We start from the raw sequence: 3352 nt of genomic DNA on the forward strand, positions 1-3352 counted from the left end.
CACAAAACTTCAGGTTGGCTTTGGCATCCCCCTCCTTCCATTTCCACTTCCCACTCTTTTCCTCCAGGCTGCTGGGTTCCACCTTTAGTGAGTACAGATACTGTGGTCAATGAGAGTTTCTAAGTGTCACTCAGCAAATTAGCTAATGAGGGGATCTGAGGAAGCCCACTGTGCTGGTCGGATCCAGCACAGGCATAGCCCATTAAAGGTTAATGATGAAGGGTGGTCACTCCGTAAGTATGTGAGCCAGACATCCAGGTACCCAGCAGCCATCCACAGTGATAGTGGGTTCGGGTGCATTCACCCTGCAGTAGCGGGGCGGAGTGAGGGTGGGGGCTCAGTGAGAAGGTTAGCAACTCCATCCAGATGCGAATTGTCCCTCCCACACTTCCCGGCAGCAGGGGCCTCCATTAGAGCCTTCGAGGGGTCAGAATCCACACCTCCGCAAATGGGCCCGCTTTCCCAGGGCCCCCCTGCCCAGACCTTCCCTGGGCTCTGTGGGTTTTGACACCTCTCTGCAACCTGGCAGGGGACCACCTCACACCTTTGGTCCAGATAAAAGCTAGGACCTGGAGGTGACCGGTCCAGCTTCCCAGAGTCACACCAGTCATGGCCCAGTCGCCTCCTCCTCAGAGCCTCCAGGGCCTCGACCACTGGGTCTTCTCCCAGAGCTGGGGCTGGACCCAGCACTCCGACTCCACGTCTCCGGCCTCGTCCTCAGATTCGTCCGGTTCATGTCCTTGCTACGCGACCCATCGACCCTCACAGTCCGCGGGCCCGGGCCGCAGCGCTCGCAATACCCAGGCTGTCCCGACAGCGCCCCGACGAGCGCGGCCCGCGCCCGCAGGAGGACAGCGGCAGAGCGCCAGCGAGCGCGAGAAGCTGCGCATGCGCACACTCGCCCGCGCGCTGCAAGAATTGCGCCGCTTCCTGCCACCGTCGGTGGCACCTGCAGGCCAGAGCCTGACCAAGATCGAGACGCTGCGTCTGGCCATCCGCTACATCGGCCACCTGTCGGCCCTTCTGGGCCTCAGCGAGGACAGTCTGCGGCGCAGGCGCCGACGGAGTGCAGACACTGCGTTCTCTCACCGATGCCCTAAGTGCCCCAACGGAGGCAGCCCCTCACAAACTCAGATGCTTGGTCCTGGCCTGGGATCAGCCATGAGTAGTGGGGTGTCCTGGGGGTGCCCGTCTGCTTGTCCTGGACCCCTAATCTCACCTGAAAACCTTGGGAGCAGGATCTCCAACGTGGATCCCTGGGTGACACCTCCTTATTGTCCCCAAATACAGTCACCCTTACACCAGTCCCTAGAGAGAGCTGCTGACACCTCTCATTGGGCACTACCCCAAGCATGTCCTGGCATGCAGATATCCCCAGAGCCTAGGAACAGGACTGGACACTGGACACCATCCACTGAACCTGCAGAGCTGACTAAGGTAGGTCCCAGGACCCCTGCCGTTTTCCCGGGCTTCAGTTGGAACTAGAGTAGATGGTCTCCATTTTGTACTGGGTCTCCTACTTTTCAGGTTATCCAATGAAGGGGCAGATGGAAGTAACCTTATTGACACCTGTAGGAGAAGAGATGAGGCCCTGGGAAGTTATAGGCACTGCCATAATTGCCACTACTGCTGTGCAAGTCACCACAGCTTGGGGAAGAGAGGATGGCCCTCAGACTTACACAAAGGCCAGGGTGGAAGGTAAGGGCCTTCACTATCAGGAAGTTCTAAATTCAGTGCATGAGTGAGGCCCAGAGGTATTGATAGCGCTTCCAGAATAAATCCTTCTGGAGCTGGTGACCTAAGTGTTTTCTTTGAGATTCATTCATCCATAAATGACGTGTGGTCTATAAAAGATTATACTGATGACTAAGTTTTACTAAGCACTCACTGTTTGCCTACACTATTCTTCGTACTTTACCTGTATCCAGTTATACAGCACTATGATGCTAATACAGCACTCTGAAGCATTAGCACCTCCATTTTTACAGGTGGGAAAACTGAGGTGAGGAGACTTCTCATAGCTAGTGAGTAGCAGAGCTAGGATTTGAAGGTTGGCAGAGGGTCTCCAGAACCAGGGTTCTTAATCTCTGTGTTCTACAGTATGGTTCCCCGAGGCCGTCCAGACAGCACCAGCTCCACTGGGGAGAGAGCCAGGTTTGAAATCTCCAGTCAGTGACCAGGTCATAAACTGCTCCTGTTTCTCCTGCAGAGTCTTCCTGTGTCTCCAGAACCCTGCCTGTCCCTGGGAAGCCCACCTCTTCTGCCCCGCCCATCATGCCAGAGACTACAGCCTCAGCCTCAGTGGGGCTGCTGGGACCACAAAGCAGAGATGCTCTCTAGCTCTGAGGATCAGGGTTCCAGCCCTGCCCTCCAGCTTCCTGTGGCCAGCCCTACCCCCAGTTCAGGCCTGCAGCTCAGTGGCTGTCCTGAACTTTGGCAGGAAGACCTGGAAGGACCCCCACTGAATATCTTCTACTAATACGGCCTTGCCTGCACCCTGTCGGTGTGGAGTTAGCTGCCTTGGAAGTGCCTTTATCTGCCTCTTCTGTGACATTTTGAGCTCTCCTTAGCTATGGAGAGCCCACCATCCTCTTTCCCAGATGATGGCTTTCATGGAAACAGTGTCTGGGACAGATAAACAATGGGTGCCTTCCCTGACTGGAGGCGGGCAGTGACAAGACCCTCCACTTCTAGGTGTCTTCTACAGCAGTGGTTCTCAACCTTGCTAATGCTGTGACCCTTTAATACAGTTCCTCGTGTTGTGGTGCCAACCATAAAATTATCTTTGTTGCTACTTCATAGCGGTAGCTTTGCTACTGTCATAACTCATAATGTAAATATCTGTGCTTTCTGATGGTTTTAGATGACCCCTGTGAAAGGGTCGTTCAGCACCCTCCCTCTGCCCCCCAAGAGGGCACAGGCTACGGGTTGAGACCCACTGTTCTAAAGGCTCAGCGCTCTGTAGAGCACAGGCTGAGCTGCTCTGAGAATGGGGTAGCCTCAGTGTGGAAGATGCCCTGCTTGCTGGGGACAGCTGGCCAGAATCTCATATGCTGGTTTTATAATTGTTTTATAATTAAAAAAAAAAAAAAGAAAAGCAACAAAAATTTGTTTGCTTCTGATTGTCTTTTATCGGCTTATGTTTCCTTGCCTTTTTAAAGGGAGAAGTTTTTCTGCTGGGCAAGTAACAAAAGTCTGCCATTCCACCACTTCTGCAGTCTAAGCCTGCCAAGGTTGACCTGGGCCCCATCTTGTCACTTTGACAGTGTTTGCTGTACCCAGGCACAAGGGCCAGGAGCACCACCTGGCCTACAGCGATAGGTGGCTGAGCCTTGAGGGTATGTGTGTGTGC

The 3352-nt window shown here is 54.2% G+C and overlaps 1 protein-coding gene across 2 annotated transcripts; it reads left to right on the top strand.

Moving 5' to 3' along the window:
- The first annotated feature begins 594 nt into the window (after positions 1 to 594).
- Mesp2 (mesoderm posterior bHLH transcription factor 2) lies at positions 595 to 3064 on the top strand. 2 transcript variants are annotated; one of them, XM_034519929.2, is made up of 2 exons: positions 595 to 1441; positions 2181 to 3064. In XM_034519929.2, the coding sequence occupies exons 1-2, from the start codon at positions 610 to 612 to the stop codon at positions 2477 to 2479; spliced, it is 1131 nt and encodes a 376-aa protein (XP_034375820.1). In that variant the 5' UTR covers positions 595 to 609; the 3' UTR covers positions 2480 to 3064. The 2 variants fall into 2 exon arrangements, with proteins under 2 accessions (XP_034375820.1, XP_034375824.1); XM_034519933.2 differs by having other exon boundaries at positions 595 to 1437; positions 2210 to 3064.
- The last annotated feature ends 288 nt before the right edge of the window (positions 3065 to 3352 follow it).

Source organism: Arvicanthis niloticus, chromosome 1 (genome assembly GCF_011762505.2).
Source record: "Arvicanthis niloticus isolate mArvNil1 chromosome 1, mArvNil1.pat.X, whole genome shotgun sequence".
NCBI lineage: Eukaryota > Metazoa > Chordata > Mammalia > Rodentia > Muridae > Arvicanthis > Arvicanthis niloticus.